We start from the raw sequence: 18,811 nt of genomic DNA on the forward strand, positions 1-18,811 counted from the left end.
TAAGGATAAATTGCTTGAACTTTTGCTTTTAGGTTGAGTTTTTCCCCTGAAATTACTTTTGATGTCTGTCTTTTAAACATTGGCTCTTTGCTATATCAAAGAAATAGAGGATCTCTGGAAAATTGATATAGTTAACAAATTATCTGAAGTCTTAGGCATAAATGAATTCTGAATTTCAAAGTTTAAAAATAAATGTCAGTATCCTAGATATGAAATGCTGCACATAGAGAAGTTTTATGAGGAAGTGCCTCTGATTTTTTCTGTTGTTGTTAAGTATCATGTCAGAATCAGTATTTTACATTGCTGCTGGATCGATGATTAGGCATTCCTATTCACCACTTGGTATCCAATTGTTCCCAATATCACTACCCCCCACCACCCCATGGTGATTATGGCTATACCTATATAAATAACCAAGTCTCTGTGCAAATTGACAGGATTTTGTATAGTAACATCAGGAGTCCCAAAGTTGCAAGGAGCTGTTTGCAATACTTTTCCTGACTGACATTGGTTCCACAAGATGTGTAGCGAGGGAACATAACATTGCAGCAACTCCCCACTGTTTATATGTGGAGTTCATTGAAATAACCCCTGCCCATGTAGATATGACACAGATAAACCTTGTCCTTTGATTTCAGTAAAGAGAAATAGCTGAGGGGCCATATTAGTATTTTTAAATGCAACTATTAAAACTTCCAAAATAAATTATGTTAGATACTTCATAGCATCATTGATAGTGCCTAAGTTAGGGGACAAGGCTGAACTGGCTGTTGGTGTTTTTCTCTTCAACTGTTTTGTGTGCAAGACTTGTCCATCGTGAACGATCCTGCAGCCATGACCTGAAGCTACTTTTTTTCTGCACCAAGTGGAAACTTTTCATAACACTAAGTGTGAATTCTGAGACTAGATATGGGGAATCAGAGATAGTCCTTGTTATTTCCAATTAGTTTAGGGAGTTCAAATGTGCATAGCATTTTTTTGTCAAACACATCCAAAGTTAGATATGAGACACCCTCTAAATTACACATTCTTCACTGAATAATAGCATGCAATTTGCTTACCTCTTTCTTTATCCTATAGTACTCGTCAATAGCATACTGGTACTTTGGTGCATTTATACCAAAAAGGGAAGCTAATTTTTCTCCTAAGAAGTCGCACACTATTAAAAAAATTACAAAGTTATTAATGAATGTTCAGTTTTATCATTAATACTTGAACTAGATATGTTTCTCCAAAATTATCACATTTTCATTCTCCTAAGTTCATGAAACCTCCCACTTATCACTCAGGATTTGTTTCTGTTTTCTCATTGTTACCTTCATCTAATTTTGCTCCTTGAATTCTGTCAATTAATTACATTCCTGCATCTACTCACTGAACCATCATCCAATCCTGACAAAAGGCCATTAGCTTTGTAATTAATGACACTACCTATATGCTATGCTTACCTGATAGTGTTCCTGTAGCAAATCTTAGCATGTAGAACCACAGAAATGGGCCCCAAGGAAGTTTGCTCTGGGGAAAAAAAAAGTTTAGTATTTTATACCCAGATGCTCATTTTGCCCACGATTCACAAAAATAACGTAATAGTAGACTTCAATCTTACAACATCAATCGTAGGCAACAAATCTCTCTTATCTTCTTCCTGCTCTTCTTCATCTGTGCTGTACTCCTCCATAGTTTCACCACTTGCAAAATGAATGATTCTCCGAGGAACCTTTTGTTTCTTCGTACTCATGTCTCCAAGTTCTACATTCTCGAATGATTTTCCGCTTGCCTGCAGCTTTTAAGGAATAAATAAAATGAATTATTTAGATGAATCATGACAGAATAAATTTGACAATCCCTCAATTCCTTGCAGATATTGTCTCATCCTGAACGTAAGTGTACGTTAACAGAGAAATTTAAATAGTAACTGGAAGAGGAAGTAGGAGCATTGTACTGCTGCATTTCCTGATGCTGCTATATTCACGTGGATCTATGATCTACAGTGGGCAGACACTTTCTATCCAGTTTCACCATAATTTGAAAAATCAGTCTCCAGTTGCTCATATTTTTTTAAAGGATAGGAAATACAAGATACTGAGCCCTGGTATTAGCATTACTAAAATCAGTTCCTTAAGGCCAGTACTGCCATCCTATATTTACATAGGTCAAAGGTTTTGTGCCAGGCTGGGGTTAAATTCTGAAGTTAGTCCATTGAGTCACTTGCATCATCTGCACTCATGCAATATGAAAGCTCCTTGCTTCATAAAGCCACTTGGATATAAATAATCTGTTGCAGTAAATGAGCTGATTTTTGCTAACCATAAATTTTTCCACAACTGTTATCAGTTGCACCCTCAACTATCATGTGGTGTGCTTCTAAAAGTGAGCATTGTGTGCTAAACAGAATTTGTTAACCAAATGATTTTAAATACTAATTTTAAAGTATGAATATACCAATTCCTCTGTAACAAGACTAAAATCATTTCTGATCATCTCTATCATTGTTCCCAACTGGTGATGCCAGGAAAGATATTTTCAATCATCCTGTCCCATATTTGTTCTTTGAGATTCTCTCCTGTCAGGATATACTTGAAGGGCTCAAGAATTACTTTATAATTCCCAATCACCTTAATGCAAAGCCAAAGGGACTTTTTTTTAAAAACCAACTTTCAAGAGTCAACCTTGAATCGTCTCTGAACTGAAGTTCCCCACAAGCATTGACTGTGGACTTCAGGAAGGGAAAGTCAGGAGAACACACACCAGTCCTCACTGAGGGGTCAGCGGTGGAAAGGGTGAGTAGCTTCAAGTTCCTGGGCATCAACATCTCTAAGGATCTATCCTGGGCCCAACACATTGATACAATCACAAAGAAGGAACGCCAGGGGCTCTACTTTGTTACGAGTTTGAGGAGATTTGGTACGTCACCAAAGACTCTTATAAATTTCTAAGAAGGTGGTATCCATCACTAAGGACCCTCACCATCCAGGACATGCCCTCTTCTCGTTACTACCATCAGGGAGGAGGTACAGGAACCTGAAGACTGACACTCAATGATTCAGGAACAGCTTCTTCCCCTCTGCCATCAGATTTCTGAACAATCCATGAACACTACCTCATTATTCTTTTTTTTATGCACTATTTATTTATTTTTGTAATTTATAGTAATTTTATGTCTTTGCACTGTACTGCTGCTGCAAAGCAATAAATTTCATGTCATAGACATCAGTGATAATAAATCTGTTTCTGATTCTGACCCTTCCAAAGGCAATACGGAACAGAAATAGCATGTAAAATAGGATATTACATAGTTTTAACATAGCCAACTCTACCAATTTAGTATTATTGTATTACTACGTACAATAACTGGACATGTCAAATACTACAACATATTCTTTCATCTAGCTTCTATTGAGCACTCTTCTGTGCAAAAACCAATTGCATCACACACATGCAAGCCTCTAAATAGGAGAACTTTCCTACTCTTTGATTTGTGTTGCAGGATCTTTTACATAAGTGGGGCTGGCAGGATGATCTCAATTAAATATTTTTTGCACCTCTGACAGTGCAGTACTCCATTACTGTGGATGCAGGTCTCTGTAAAATCATTCAAAACCATGCTGCTTTGACTTCGAGGGAAGAGTGCTATCACTGAAGTGAAGGGAAACCCTAATATGCAGTTGTTGCAGGTCTGTAAAAAGGGAAAAGTTCGAAACATTCAGTGAAGTAGAAATTCAGTAATAGAAAATATGAATGCTCCAGGGTTTGTGCCAGAAATATTAACTGACTTGCATTCTCCAGGGATGCTAATTGACCTGTTGCATCTTAGCAAAGGTAATATCAATGACTGCCAAAGTACCATGCAATAACTGCAAAATCATTTTTATAGGAACCCATTAAGATAAATCATGGCTCATATCTTATGATGATAATGATGGCAAGGGTATCAACAAGGATAGAAAATCAGACCTCCAGCTTCTGAATATTTACAATTAAATATATAAATTCAGAAACATTCCAGTGTGTTGAAGCCAGAAAAAGTCAGGACTGATGCATTTAGTAGGTTAATCTTTAATAATGTAAATAATGTGATAAATGACTGATAAACAACTTCTCTGGTCCTGAACTTTATAAGAATGGAGTCTTATTTGTTCTTGGCAAACCACCTTCTGTTATGAAACAAGCGAATGGTTTGGTGAGCCATTTCAACAACCGAGCCTCCAACAGTCATTAACAATTAATCATGTTACTGTGGATCTGGAGTAGGCCAGACTGGATAAGGACAGATTTCCTCTTCTGAAGGATGTTGCTGAACCAGGTAGCTTTTTACAACAACCCAGAAGTTCTCTAGTCACCATTATTAAGGCTAGTTTTTTTTTTAAAAAAGAGTAAGTCTCAACAGCCATTATTTACTGCTGATTGCAAATTTGGTCCGATTAATAACTCTAGAAAAATATATTTAATACTGGGCTGTGATCACATCTCACAAATAGAAGCCAACAACCTCATTCTTTCAGATTCAAACAGAATATGCCACAATTTGTTTCATGACATAGTATCTTACACGTAAAGACCAAGTTTAATGATTTGCTGTTCTGCATATTCCATGTTTACTACCACTTCATTCACCTGTAAACTCAAATGTGACTGGCTGCAACAGAAGTACATTGTTGTCCTTCTCAAAATTCTGTTCTGAAACTGATCAGAGCTTAATTATATACCAGAGAAAGCAGATACTGATTCTGTCTAGCCAGCATTACCCTCAGATTCCCTCAAACAGCAACTTCACCACAAAGGACCTTGGTGAGACCACACCTGGAACACTGCATATAGGTCTGGTCCCCTTCCTGAAGGAAGGATAAACTTGAAATTGAGGCAAGGAAGGTTCACCAGATTGATTGTGGGTGGGGTGGGGGAGGGTTCGTCCTATAAGGAGAGATATAATAGACTGGGCATAAACTCTCTAGAGTTTAGAAAAATGACACAAAACATACAGAATTCTTTACAGGATTCTCAAGGCTGGTGTGTCTAGAACCAGAGGTCACAGACTCTAAAGAAGGGTCTGCCGTTCAGAGCTGAGGCAAATGGAAATTTCTACACCTGGAGGTTAATCAATCTTTGGAATTCTCTACCCAAGAAGAACAGTCGAGGCTCACAGAAATGGATAGATTTCTGGATATTAAAAGAATCACAGGAGTCAGCTCAGGAAAGTGGTGATGAGCAAACCAGCCGTGATCATACAATTGCAAAGCAGATGCAAAGCCAAATGGTCTGATTTTTTTTGTTCTTAAGCCCTGCCTACTTTCCACAAGCCTGGCATTCTGTGCATTCCTTACATTCTTTTCCAAACTTTTGTCCTTCTTATATCTTAAGGATTTTGAATCCTTGTTCCTTTGATTCATTTTCAGTGGAATGTTACTTTTTATCCCTTCTAATTCTTTATCACAAAATTATTCTAAAAACCAAGGTTGCTCCTAATCATTGCCCAACCATTTCCTACCCTTGTCGACCAGGGACAGATCAGAGACCATTCTGGTGGGGGCAGTGGCTATTCTCAGCCTATCTGGATACCATGTGGTCCCAGATGGGTTGACAGTGACCTCAGAGATTCTGGTGAGACAGTGACTGTTCCTAGTCTGGCTGGACAGTGAAAGAAAATCACTGGACAGTGAAAGAAAGACTACAGATACTGGAAATCTGAAAACTGAAAAAGCTGGAAACGTTTTGGATCTAGGACCCCTTGTTCAGAACTGTGAAAGAGAGAAATACAAGTTGGTTTTCGGTAGGAGAGGTGGGGAGGGATGTGTAGAACAAAGGGAATATCTCTAATAGGGCATGTTCAAGTAGCTTAAAGGGGGCAGTTACCAGCACATTAAGCTGCTTTCTCTATGTAATGTGCTGTAAATGGTGAGGCTGTGGGACATGCCCAACAAGCTAGACTATATGAATAGAAATAAGAAAAAACTGAGCTAACATAATGACAAGCAGAAATGGCTAGTGCTGATGCAGACTAAAGGAACGGACTACTTAAAGTTGGAGAATTCGATATGCAGTCCATAAGACTGTAATGTGTCCAGACGGAAGTGGAGGTGTTCCTCAAGCTTGCCTTTGAACTCTGTAGCAGTGCATGAGGCCGTAGGAAGAAAGGTCAGAGTGGGACTGGGAATTAAAGTGGCAGGCCCCGGGAAGCTCAGGGTCACGTCTGCCAATTGAAAGCAGGTGGTCTGCAAAACGACCATCAAATCTGTTTTTGGTTTCTCCAATCGTAACAGAGACCAGATTGTGAACACTGAATGTAATACACCAGATTGGAAGAAGTGCAAGTGAATTGCTACTTGCCTGTTTGGATGCCTGAAAGCTAGGAAGGAAGGAAGGATATGAAATAACAGATGTTGCATCTCTTCAGATGCATGGGGAAGTACCACAGGGTGGGTACCGGTTGGTGGGGACAGAAGAGCAGACCAAGGAGTTGCTCTGCTGAAAGTGGAGGGGAGGGAATTGTATGAGCCTATTGTCCATTTGGGAAGTGGTTGACGATATGATTTGCACGAAGGAATACACTTTCAGATCCAACCCAACAGATGTGACAGAGTTCAGTAACATACATAACGGCAAGGAGTTACAAAGAGATATGAACAAGAATACACTTCCAGCCACTTCCGATGGGGGATAGCGAGCCACTCCCGTTGGGAGACCAGGAGACATTCCCAGCGGCTGCTGGAATACCGCAGGCCATTCCCGGCCGATCGGGCCTAGCTCCTCACTCCGGCGCCACGCCCTCGCCGCCCGCCCGCCCGCCGGGGCTCTGCGGCCTTTGGCGAACCCGCCCGTCCGCGGCCAAGGCACCGAACCCCTTCCCTCACCTTCTCCGCGTCCATACTGCCCCCACTAAGCAGCACGTTGCCGGGGCTGAGGTAGAGGCCGAGACCGGGCAGCTTCTCCGCCATTTGCTGCTCTTGGCGGTGACGAGCGATTCCCCGGCCGGAGTTCGCTGGGCGGCCAGGCGGCGGCGGCAGCGCTGCGCTCCCTACCCAGGCTCCGCTCACACACAAACAGGCGGTCTGACTGCACCTGCTGCAAAACAATGGGCCTCAGTATCTGCAGTTCCTGCCTGAATTAGGTTTAGTCAACACTGTGAACACTGAATGCATTGCCCTGGACTGGAAGAAGTGCAACTGAATTGCTGCTTCATCTGGAAGGACTGTTTGGATGCCTGGAAGCTGGGAAGGAAGGAGATGAAAGGACAGGCGTTGCATCTCCTGCGGTTGCGTGGGAAAGTGCCACAGAGTGGGTACTGGTTGGCACTGCTGTCTGGCCATTTACTGAGTGTGGGCGAGATTCGGTTCTAGTCTGCTACTTCCAACCAAATCGAACAAAATAGTTCGCCAGCGTATTGAGAGTAGCCAGGTTATTAAGGGATGTTACTGCTCTCCGGGTCTGTATTAAGAAACTCAAATCTCTCATAGACGAGAGGCCGTGCTTTCCCGTCTTTAAAGAGAGCTCTGTGATTAAAGGGGGTGGTGAAAGAGGTTCTGCCAAAGCTAAATTTATTTGGTTAGAGCTGAAGAATTTTGACCAGGAAATTCTATTCCAAATCCACTGCTGTAACCTATGCGTTGATGCAAACGAAGCTCCGTTAAGGTATAAATCTGACCTGTATCAAGTATTCAAGTCTTTTCTGCATAATATTTCTTCAGCTACTTTCAAGGCTAACCAAGGAAGCACACTGTGAGATAGCCTGGCTATATAAAGTTAAGCTACAGATCCATCGTGATCTAATAATGAAACAGGCTCAAAGCTGAATGGAAACAGAAAATGCTGGGAAAACTGCCTACTTTATCCAATGGTATGAACTACGGTGACAGTGAACATATCCTTCTCAATCAGGCAAAAATTGAGTCCTGACAAATTGAATGGCTAGGGTGACCGATAGACCCCACGTCTCCTGGACGAGAGTTAGCATTATAAGTGGGAGGATTCAGGAAATAGTAAATTCAGAAACTGTAAAAGAGATTTGTTAAAAGTTGAGGGGAAAAAAATCTCACCTTAAAGGGGAATGCAATATAAATAGACTGAGAATGAGGGGATGGTGCTATGAAGACAGTCTAGTTCTTAATATTGAACAGGCTAGGACTGTATTCAATGGACCAGAATGATGAAAGAAGCTATCATTGAAAATATAAGAACACTCTTGAGGAAAGAATCTGGAAGAATATTTTCTCTCACTGAGGAGTCACCAAAGGATCACAGTCTCAGGGATAAGGATTGGGTCGTTAAATGGAAGTCAAACTGCAGACGCTGGAAATTGTGAAGCGAAAGCAGCAACTGCTGGAAACACTCAGCAGGTCAGGCAGCGTGTGTGGGGAGAGGAAGGGAGGTAACATTGCAGGACCGAGGCCCTTGCCCTTTTTTGGGATTGAAAGGAAGAGAGATTCGGAGATGTCCCGGTGTCCGTCCCATCCGCGACGGCCGGAGGACGGACGCAGACAGGGCTGAGGGTTGGGACAACAGACCCCGCCTCCTCCCTCTAACGAGCTGACGTCATGTCACGTGATGTCAGCACAGAATTTTGTAAACAGGTTCTCGGCTCCGAAAAGAGCCGAGAGCGCGGGGGGTGGGTGGGGAGAAACCGAGATCATCAGATCAACGCAACCGGGTCTTCAGAGCTTCCAGCTAACTTTAACCCATGATGTTATTAATTCATATTCATTATTAAGTAAACCGACGAGGTTTCCCGCTGCGATTGCTGGTTACTGAGGTGCACCGGATCTTTCCCCTCCTGCCACAACCTCTTCCCCCCCCCCTCCGCCACCTGTGCTGTGCAGGGGTCCCGCCCGACTTCCGGTGCGAGGCCCGGAGCCGGGACTGGAGTGGAAGCGATGAGACAGCGGCGGCGCTGAGGGTGCGAAGCGAGCGAGTGGCCGGGGGCCGCGGCCAGTGCAGCCTCCGGGGGGGGGGGGGGTAGAGAGGAGAGGGAGAAAGAGAAGAGCGAGTGAGCGGGAACGGTGCCCCAGGACCTAAGGCCACCCCTGAGGGAGGCGGCGGGCAGGCGGCCGGCCGGGCCCGGGCGATGGCGCTGTGCGGGGCCGTGGCGGCGGCGGCGGCGGCCGCCCTGCCGTGCGAAGTCATCGTGCACATCTTCTCCTTCCTGCCCCCCTGGGACCGGCTGCGCGCCTCGTCCGTCTGCTCCAAGTGGCGGGAGTGCCTCTTCTACCCGTCGCTGTGGCCGGAGCTGCGGCTCCGCCTGCGCGGCTCGGCCGCCGAGCGCTGCCGCCTCGACTTCCTCATGAAGAAGTGCGGCTCGTTCGTGCGGGAGCTGCGGGTGGAGTTCGAGAGCGGCGGCGGAGGGGGCCGGCCCGACCCGCTCAGGAGTTACATGGACGAGGTGGTGTGCGTGTTGAAGAGCGTGAGGAGCAACCGCAACCTGCAGAAGCTCAGCGTGTTCGGCGACATCTACCTGCAGGAGCCCGACGACAAGCACTCGCACGAGTAGGTGTCCTGGCGGGGAAGGGTGGAGCCCGGTGGGGGTGGTAGGGGCGCAGCCAGGGGACCCCCGACAGAGAGCAGCCCCGGCCCCGGGCTTGTGGGCTCGGTGGCTGTGCCGTGTGAATGTTACACACCAGTTGAGGTTCGTTGGATGCTCTCTTGTGTGCCCGCCTCGCAGCTCTCCTCCTCCTGCCCCGGCTGATGGCAGTGGCATTGGCACTGGCCTCTCAGACTCGCTCTGCTGTTGCAATGTCCCGTTATTTCTCAGTGTTTACACGCAGCTTACGATCTAGGGAACAGAGGATTGCAGCTGATTCTGTCATTTAGCCTGTTTGTGTACACGCTTTTATTTTTGCCATTTCTTCCAAAATATTAATTCTTGATTTTTCGCACCTTTTTAAAAACAACCCGTCGTGCGAATCTTGGATGAGCTTGGGAAACAATTTCACACAAACTGGCTTTGTAGGTCACTCTAGCCTGACCCCTACTTTTCCATAGGGCTAGCAGCATACTTACCGGATTTTAATTTGACTCTTTTTGTACAGGTCTATTTCTTTCCTATCATTACTTTAGCATAACACAGAATACAAGTAGATATTTAACTAATTAAAATAACTGTTCTCTTACTCCTCTTCGTGTTAGGACTTTGCTAGTGTTTTTGTCAGCTGTTGTGTTGGTTTGTGCCTAGTTTAATGAGCCAGTATGTAGCACAGAAAATCATTTACCAGGTAATACAACTTTAAAGTGAAAAATGCATAAAATCAGGATTTTGTATTAATACGGATTGTAACATGCAGAGCCTATAGGTTAACAAAGGCTGTTAATGTTACCTATTCCACAATCTCCAAGTCCACCTATTTCATAAAATTGTGGAAGAGATGTAAGCAGTCTAAGAAATCATCTTTGTTTCTAGATATCTGACATTTTAGACTTGTTGATGGCTGTAGGGTAGACCGACCAACATAATGGCTGAAAATCTCAGTGAAGAGCAATGCTAATATGACTACTTTCTCTGGATTGTGAAAATGAGATGTGCAAGCTTGATTTCTGGGGATGCTGGAATATGACTATCAATTGAAACTAGGATTTAAACTCTTATTTTCTCTTTAGCTAAATGGAGAGGTGCTTTAAGGCTGTGCTGAATGCATTTACTTTGAGTCATGTTACTGCTATGGATAAATCTGGCACTTTGTAGTATTATAAGAGGGAGACAAGTAGTATTGATTGTGAATCTTGAAAACTTCACATATGTATACCACATGACTGCCATGAGTTCTGAGGTCTTTTATAGGATCTACTGTTTCCTAGTATAGTATATTATCTTTAGGCAGGGTCAAACTAATAGTTAGGGAGGTTACATGGTTTCAATTAATAGACCCTTGTGAAAAATGCAGATATTAACCATAATTATTTTAGTAATTACATAATACAGCAATCAATATTGCTTATGGGCCACGTAAGAATGAAACCATTTGGGGAACTCTTTGATTCTGCAACCTAAAATAAAACTGTTCTTTATTTGTTTAGCATTAAATTGCTTTCATTGATTTCTAGTAGAAAACTGCTGGATTGTATTAGATTTTTTTTCTGTCAGTGACAAGAGCTTCTAATGGCTCTTGTATAACTTTTATATTTGCCCTTCCTTTTTGTCTTTCTTGTTTTAATATTTGTGTTGATTTCTCTTCCAATTTCATTTTCTTTTTCTTTTATTTCTATTTCTTTAGATCGCTACTTAAAACAAAAGTCTGGGCAGATTATTTTTTTCCCCAGTCTGCATCCATTGGTTCTTCGGTATGCTAAGGAATATTTTCTGCTGGTCCAGTCAATTTATATATTTTTAAAACAAATGTAGGTCTCATACCAGTGGAATTTTTGCCCTTTGTTAAAGGTAAGGTTTGCTAGGATATATTGTACTTTAGGAGTTGTAATACTGAACCTTGTATATAAAAACTCAAGTTACCCTCTACATGAAAGTGAGATTTAATAACTGGATTTCCAATCACGTTTTAAAGTGGTTGTCATGAGACTCAATACCTGGTAGAAAGGAATCAAATATCAATATGTAAAGTTGTATTTCCTCTTGAGGGGAAATAAAAGATAACATGTGTTGCCGTATTATGATTGGAAAGTGTCACTACTAAAATTGCTTGCAGATCAAAAAGTACAGAATTCTCATGGTGGTTCATTAAAGCCTATCCATCAATATAAAAGGAAGAACTGATGTTGATTATTACAGATTACAAATCTCCATCCCTCAAGCAAATTGATAGGATTTGGAGCTATGGTTGCTATGTAAATTGATTAGGTAGTTTGTTGCAGGATGCAGAGCCGATCCTTCATTGTGTTATAAGAATGGTGTTTGTGTCTGCTTGTTGCCAAGACAGGGATGGGTGTGTGTGGTACAAATTTAGTTGCTCATTCACGTGCCTGCAGCTTTACTGCAATGTGAGTGGTCATGCTGGAGGAAGTATGAATAATAACTGTGCAGTAATATAGTTAACGCATTGTGGTGGTCTGAGATTTGTGTGGAGTTTGTCTAACACAGGAAATCTGTCCTTGTGGATGGTCTGATCCTGTAACCTCTTCGCTTCCCAAGTGACATTTCTGCTGTCAGTTTTTCTTATGGGTTCCTGAATTTGCTAGGGCCTTTGAAAGCATTCTGAGCAGAGGTTAGGCATTTATGTAGGAAGTTGGAAAATTACCAAGAGCATCACTTTGGGTGGAATCACCAACAACAAACTGCAGAATAGTGTGGCTTTCACAATTACCTTGGAGCAGTTCTGTTTATGCGAGTGGAAGACGACGACTTTTTAAAAACAATTACAAGTATAAATCTTCCATGTTTCTTTTGTTTTGTATAACACATTAGTCTTAGTATATTAATTTTAAAACTTATTAAAAGCCTTTTTGCCGGTGAATTCTCATTGTTCACGTTAATGTTTGTAAAATTATTTTGCTGTCTTAACCCTGTCATTATAATCAGCATTACTGGTAAGTACAATACTGTGGATGAAACATGTTTGAGTCATGACAGCTGACATAATAGTCAAAATCAAGGGAGCATTTTCATTGTAAATAATGAATAAATTAAGAAAACATCCTGCAGCACTATTATTTGATGAATGGTTTAAATAAATGAGGGAGGCACTATTATTTTGAATGACCATACTTGGCCACCATCTTGTGTGCAGCATTGATACTGCAGTGATAATGAGGAAAAGAAAATGCAACTGACCCAGATATTTTGTATTTGGTTTGAAGCTGCGCTTTTGGTGCAGCTCCTACGCTCTGTGTTGTGCTGAGTCATAAATGTTGTCCTTTTTAACGAAGTTCCCAAAATTGTATGATCCTCCCAAGTGATAATTAGAATGGAAAGTACCGGAAATGGAAAATCGAAGGACCATAATACAGACTGTATCTCTGCAGAGGACGTTAACACAATCTGAAAAAGCAAGTGCTTTGAGTTGAATAGTTTTTCATAGCTTTAAACCGATGGAACAATTTTTTTCTAGGAAAGCAACAACTGCTTGATTAAGGAATTTATATTTAATAGGTTTGATTAAATGGAAGCTGATTACTGTATATGGCATAAGAGAAAGTTCAAAGCCCAGAAATCCACATTTTAAAGGTGTAAAGAAATAATATAATGAAAAGCAAATAACCTGCAGATGCTGGAAAATTGCAGTTTAAAAAAATGCTGGAGATGCTCAATAGGTCAGGTAGCATCTATGGAGAGAGGATCGGTTGATTTTTGATCAGAATTGGAGTTGGAAATCAAACGTATTTTAAGTTGCAGAGAAATGGGGAAGGGCAGCGGGAACAAAGGGAATGTCTGAGGCAGAGTAACTGAGCTAATGGAGTAACTGTATTTTAATAATTGAAACTGGGTAGTTGAGTGTGAGAATAATTAAAGGTAAAATCTAAAGTATAACTGATTTGGCTGGGAATTTTTGTGGTGAAAGGCGGATCAAGGAAAAGTACAGATTTCAATTGACAACACATGATGGGTGCATGGCTTTTTCTTGTTTCATTCTTGCAGTTCTGATTCAATGTGCATTCTGTTCCCAACAGACTCTTTGGGAAAAGTTGAAGGATTTTTAGGGCTTTGGACTTGCAAATCTATTGAATTGCTGATGTTTAGAAATGTAGCAAATGTAATACTTTTGTTTATTACAGAATCCAACAATTGATTGAAGAGGTATTGGGAAATTCCAAACATCTGAAATGGCTCTCCCTTGGTTTTATGCTGGAGGTAGTAACTCCCACAACACTAGCAGCCTTGCCTCAGTCCAGTGCCAACTGCATTGAACACCTGAGTCTCCTGGATACCCATTTTATTAATAAAACCCCAGTCATTGAGGCAGTTGAGCTGGAGCGTTTTCTAAACCTGCGATCACTTGCATTGGATTTCTGCGATTTTACTGCTGAAGTAACACGAGTACTCGCCAACAGCAACCATGTGCCTTTGCATAGGTTGTCTCTTGTAATACATCATCTCTCGATGTCCAACATACACGTTTTAGATAACATGCCACAAGATGCAGATTGGAAGGTGCTTACCAGGCACTGTGCAAATCTTCATGTTTACATCATGGCCTTTAATGTCAGGAATGACATTTTGCTAAGAATTCTGAAGCCAAGCATACCTTTAGGGAGAATTCACTTTGACAGCTCGACTAATGGTGTTTCAGGTGCCGTGGTAGATCTCATATCCAGGCAGTATGACAAATCCCTTACCCACTTCCTCCTAATAAAGGATGTAGAGCAAGGCATTAATGGTTTTCCAGATCTCAGCGACAACCGCAATGAAGACCCTTTGGTGCTTTTGGCGTGGAAGTGTACAAAGCTTTCCCACCTCTCAATCCATGGTAAGCAGTGGAAGTATTTGTGGTTATTTCTTTGTATTAATATTGACCTTAGCACAGTTACTTTTGACTCAAATGTGTATTTCTGATCTTGATGGTAAACATTTTAAGTTTTGTATATTTGATTCTTGGATAATGGAAAGCAACAACCGTTACAGAATAATAATTATTATCATGAATAGATCGAAGAGTGAAGCATTTCAAGATTAGATTTTAATGATGAGAGAAAAATTGTGGGCCAAACTGTTCTACGAAATTGTCATACTTTCTAGAGCACTTGTCATTGAAATAAAGAAATTAATTTTCTCACAAGGAGAAGTAGGCCATTCAGCCCATTGAATCTGCTCCATGAGCTAAACTAAAACTTCCTATCTCGCCCCAATTTCCAGCCTTATCCCCATATCCCTTGATACCTTGACTAATTAGATACTATCAATCTCCTCAAATGCCCCCAATGATTGGGCCTCCACAGCTGTATGTGGAGAATTCCATAAATTTACCACCCTCTGGCTAAAGAAATTTCTCCTCATTTCTGTTTTAAACTGGTACCCTCTAATTCTAAGACTGTGCCCTCTAGTCCTGGGCTCACCCACCAAGGAAAACAGCTTAGCCAGATCTACTCTGTCCAGTCCTTTCAACATTGGTGTATGTGCTTGGCTGAGGAGCCAATGGTGCGAAGCTACCATCTGCGGGATTATGACTGAACGCCTCTAAATCAGAATCCCGCCTAAACAGAACAATAGTTGTTGCAATAGTATCCCTGCTCAGTACGAGAGGAACCGCAGGTTCGGAAATTTTCTCACCAATGAGTTCACATTTTTGTGACTAATTCTTGTATGAATATTTTAAATTTGTGAAGTATATGTTTTTTTTAAGTGTTACACTTCCATTTTTGAACTGGAAAACTGCACCAGTATGAAATTTTACACAGTAACTTTATTGTGATTGTCATGGTGCCGTATTGTAGATTGTTTAGTGATGTAACTTTGTGGCCACTAATGACTGTTTGTACTAGTTTGATGTACTTCATTTAGTAGCACATTAAGTGCATTGTACTTGGATATGGTGGCTTTTTATTGAGGTCTTTTGTTCCTGAATATTTGGATTCGTGAACCTTTAGACACTATTCCTACATAAAGATTTTTAGTGTGAAATTGAGATTGTAATTCTGGAGTCCATAATTAGCATAATAGCCAAGTTGGTTTGGAATTTAGTAAAAATGTTTGCATAAACATTGTTCTTGATTCCATAATCTTTTATACTTTCAATTTAGGTTATGCAGTTTGGGCCCATAATCTTATCGCTATAGCTCGGCTTCGTGGACCTGAGCTGCAAGTCCTGGAGGTCACTGAGGAAAGCATTAATTTTGATGAAGATGCAATGGCTGACCTGGATGGAGATCCTGTGCATAATCTCATTGAAGAAGTATCCATAGGTTTAGGAAGGCGGTGGCACCCAGTGATGAAAAATGAAACCCTTTACGTTTTCAGTGAGACCACTCGTTATTTTTACAAAGAGATGCAGCGCTTCAGTGAAGGCATTTAGCATTTCAAAACTTGTGCATTAGAGGGCCCTGCGTTTTTCAGTAATAAGTTAACATTTACATGTGCTGTTAATTAGTATTAGTTATAAATATATATACTTGTTTATCCTGCTTAATCTGTAAATGTAGTTGGTATTGGTTTAGAAGTAGATGTGGCAAGAGTCACTGGATTTTCTCTGTCAGCGCCTGTGTCAACTGCCAAAGAAAACAGAATGAAGAAGTGCCCACATGCTGGCAGGGGCAGGCCAATGGCTGGTCAGCCAGAACCTACGAGTTTAAAAGGTCGAATTTTCGACCTGCGGTACACAGCTGTGCTGTGGCTCAGTCAACAACTTTACAGCTCTTAAATGAACGTGCACCTGGTTCACTGTGAATAGTGAATACAAAAAATCAGTTCTAACAAAGCTATGAGCTGCTGCTATGATTTTTGAGAACATTCCACTAGGATAACTTTTAAAATCTTGTTAAAGCAAGAGGCTTTAAAAGCCGCAATGTTCAGGGCAACCGCGGGTACAGTCGTGGTCTCTGTGAGACTAGCACCTGACCCCAGTTTTAAGTGGTACGAATGTTGTGCATTTAATGTAAAGGACAGCCAGTATTACTCAGTGTGGCCATCATGCTGCCCAGCAGTGCTGTGACCTGGCTGCTTTGTATAAGCTTGTAAAACAAATTTACTGTATGCAACATATGTCAAGATTCTATTTATGAAGAAAGTGTGAGTGGTGATTGTTTCAAATGGTTTTACCATCTTGTGTCAAAGATGATGCGTTTTGACAGGTGTGCATTATGTTGCGTGTCTCCAGTGATTAATGCACTTACCATGCGGATTTTATATGTACATCTGTAGAGTGGATCCTCTGGTGCAATGTATGAAAATGCCAGATGTGGTGAGATTTTATCATTGAATGAGATCATATGAAATACTGACAGAAAATGTGAGGAAAGCAGTTGAATGTTAAATTAATGTTTAAAGTTTGTGTTGACTGCTGATTGTTTTAATCTATCAATAAAGCATTCAAATGTCTTATTTACGTAATGTTTAGTGCTAAAGTTTTGGGAATTTACAATAATGTTTTAAGCTTTATCATGTGTAGACTTTGCAAAAAGTTGCATGTACTGACAGTAAACATTGATTGGTTTATAAGTCTAAACTATTTTACATACACTTTGAATACTGTATTAGTACTTGCAGTAAAGTGTGGTTACAAACTATATCACTGATTTTTGCTCCTTCTACCATGCTACCATCCTTCTACCATGCTAAATGTGTAGCATTTCAAATACAAAATTGCAGTGATCTTTTGAGGGTTCATTACCATAATGATTCCACAACACATTTTATTACAATACTCTTCCTCACAACTGTGATGATGTGGAAAAGATTTAAACATAATTAAAAGAACTGAGCCCTAGGGCTTGTTTGGAGACTTTGCCACAATGTTTTTTTGTAAATTGTTTGCTTCATGGTATGCTCTTCTATATCATGGAATGTTCTGACTAGACAGAAAAAGTTGTTTGATGGCAGTAATTGAGGAATGTTGTTCTATGCAGATGGTATAGAAGCAGTGGCTTATGTACTTGCCTGTTAGGAATAGAAATTGAAATATGGGGAATTTGTGGCAAGTGAGAAATTTGTGGCTACTAGTTCCATTATTATAGACTAGTATGTGCTTAGGATGTACCCAGAAGGAAATTGTATTCACTGTTTAGTGTCACTTAAATTGTGTTGGCTGGATTTGAGGATCTCTGGTGGGACCTTCAGAGACCAAATAGAATTAATGAACTATGCTAGTTATACTTGCAGTTAATGTTTGCTGGACTTTACCATGGTTTAAGGATTGGATTATTGATAAATTGCAAAATTGGTCATCTGATTATTTATCTTGATTTCCAAATTGAGTGACAAATGTTATTGGAACTTGTTTGAGATCCTTTAGCTCTTGGTTAACTTAGTGAGGGTTGCCCCACCCTAAAATGTGCCTCTTCAATGTTGATTCAGCAAGGTTTGGATCCTCTAGTTAGTGCAAGAAAAAGTATTCAAGGCCAGTATAGTCAAGAATGCTGCAGGTGGCCATATCACTTGGACTGCTGGTGTTTAGGGATTTTGAATTGTTTGTCCATTGTGTTTCTCACCATTGCTTCTTTCAAATTGTTTGTGATTCATACGAAAATTTTTAAGAGGTCTTTGTAGCTACTTACACAACAGCAGTGTTAAGATTACATGAATCCTGAAGCATTGCCTGACTGTCTCCCTACCACATGGAAGCTCAGATTATCAGATTTAATATTTCACAATTTGCCATTTACAACTAAGAGTTGGAAATGATGCTGACCATTGGTTCTATCTCAAATACATCATTAGACTAAAGTATGCAAATTATTACTGGTGTGCTTCCTTCAGTGAGCTGTTATATTGCTTTTGTTTTTTGTTTGGAAGTATATGGATGAATGGTGGTTCGATGGTGAATAAATAGTCCACCATTACTTGTTTTCTCAGGATATCCCCTTGTTAGAGAAGTATAAGTGGCATCTTGAAGCAGATCGAGAGTTTTAGTCTTACAACAGTTACAAAACAGTTTCTAATGGCTGATTTCATTGCCTTTTTTAGGTTAAGAACAATTAATGTTCAAAACTGACAAATTTAATGCCTAAGAACTAAGTGGATAGGGATATTAAGTGGATGTGAAAAACAACTTGTAAAATCCCATGACAGTTTACCTTCATTCCTATGTACATAAAGTTGTATGAAAAGAATTGCACATCTAAAGTTAATTTTGTTTAAATCAAACTTGTTTTTATTTTCAGTATGTTACAATAAACATTTTTACATTCTAAATGTTCTTCAAACATTCCTTTTATCTTAGGCCTATAAATCTGCATTTACGTTGATGGAACTAGTATTAGCACCACCTTGGGCATGCACATGAATGAC

The 18,811-nt window shown here is 40.7% G+C and overlaps 2 protein-coding genes across 3 annotated transcripts in view; one reads left to right on the top strand and one right to left on the bottom strand.

Moving 5' to 3' along the window:
* Positions 1-9,875, bottom strand: part of fam177a1 (family with sequence similarity 177 member A1) — a 13,762-nt gene extending 3,887 nt beyond the window's left edge. Inside the window, exons 1-5 of one of the 2 annotated variants that reach the window (XM_052042873.1) lie at positions 9,443-9,875; positions 6,849-7,059; positions 1,607-1,783; positions 1,449-1,515; positions 1,062-1,159 (exon numbers count right to left, since the gene is read on the bottom strand). In XM_052042873.1, coding sequence (XP_051898833.1) covers positions 1,062-1,159; positions 1,449-1,515; positions 1,607-1,783; positions 6,849-6,932 — 426 coding nt within the window. In that variant the 5' untranslated portion in view covers positions 6,933-7,059; positions 9,443-9,875. Of the gene's footprint in view, positions 1-1,061; positions 1,160-1,448; positions 1,516-1,606; positions 1,784-6,848; positions 7,222-9,442 lie in introns of those variants that run through there. The other variant, XM_052042813.1, reaches the window with a different exon arrangement.
* On the top strand, positions 8,599-18,715 carry LOC127585299 (F-box only protein 33). The gene is made up of 3 exons (XM_052042692.1): positions 8,599-9,474; positions 13,648-14,339; positions 15,610-18,715. Exons 1-3 carry the CDS (start codon positions 9,056-9,058, stop codon positions 15,879-15,881), a joined length of 1,383 nt encoding a protein of 460 aa, XP_051898652.1. The 5' UTR covers positions 8,599-9,055; the 3' UTR covers positions 15,882-18,715.
* The last annotated feature ends 96 nt before the right edge of the window (positions 18,716-18,811 follow it).

This window comes from Pristis pectinata, chromosome 1, assembly GCF_009764475.1.
Source record: "Pristis pectinata isolate sPriPec2 chromosome 1, sPriPec2.1.pri, whole genome shotgun sequence".
Taxonomy (NCBI): domain Eukaryota; kingdom Metazoa; phylum Chordata; class Chondrichthyes; order Rhinopristiformes; family Pristidae; genus Pristis; species Pristis pectinata.